Below are 536 nucleotides of genomic sequence, written 5' to 3'. Positions count from 1 at the left end.
CCTCGCGCTCCGCCACGTCCAGCGCGATGACGCCCAGCTCGAACGCGTGCGGCTTCAGCTCCGCGCTCTGGTTGAACGCGTGGTTGGACACGTAGCGCGTGGGGTCGCCGCGGCCGCAGTGCTGCTCCCGCGCGCCGGCGGCGGGGATCCGCCCTTCCCGCTCCTCCCCCGCCTCTTCCTCCCCTTCCCCTTCCTCCTCCTCCTCCTCCCGCAGCTCCGCGTCCGCCTCCCCGCCGCCGCCGCCGCCCACCGCCCCGGCCTGGCCTTGGCCTTTGCTGCCTTTGCCCTCGGGTTTGGCGGGCAGCACGCTGTTGTCCCGGCCTTTGGCGGTGGATTTGCGCTCGGGGGTCGGGGCCTGGCCGCCCTCGGGTCCCCCCTCGCCGGGAGCGTGTTTGGGGGGCCCGGCCGCCGCCACGGCCACGCGCACGGCCGTGGAGTTGGAGCCGAGCTCATTGTGCGCCCGGCAGGTGTAGACGCCGGCCTCCTTGGCGCTCAGGGTCGGCACCCACAGAGAACCGTTGGCGAGGGCCACGAAG

At 74.6% G+C, this 536-nt stretch overlaps 1 protein-coding gene across 1 annotated transcript in view; it reads right to left on the bottom strand.

Annotated features, from left to right (window-relative positions):
• Positions 1-536, bottom strand: part of Islr2 (immunoglobulin superfamily containing leucine-rich repeat 2) — a 5,242-nt gene that overhangs the window by 1,747 nt on the left and 2,959 nt on the right. Inside the window, exon 3 of the mRNA XM_013011922.1 lies at positions 1-536. Within this exon, the coding sequence (XP_012867376.1) occupies positions 1-536 (536 nt within the window).

The sequence above is a fragment of the Dipodomys ordii genome, unplaced genomic scaffold, assembly GCF_000151885.1.
Source record: "Dipodomys ordii isolate 6190 unplaced genomic scaffold, Dord_2.0 Scaffold15, whole genome shotgun sequence".
In the NCBI taxonomy this organism is placed as follows: Eukaryota; Metazoa; Chordata; class Mammalia; order Rodentia; family Heteromyidae; genus Dipodomys; species Dipodomys ordii.
The sequence above is the reverse complement of the archived record's forward strand: the minus strand, read 5'-3'. Positions and strand labels throughout refer to the sequence as shown.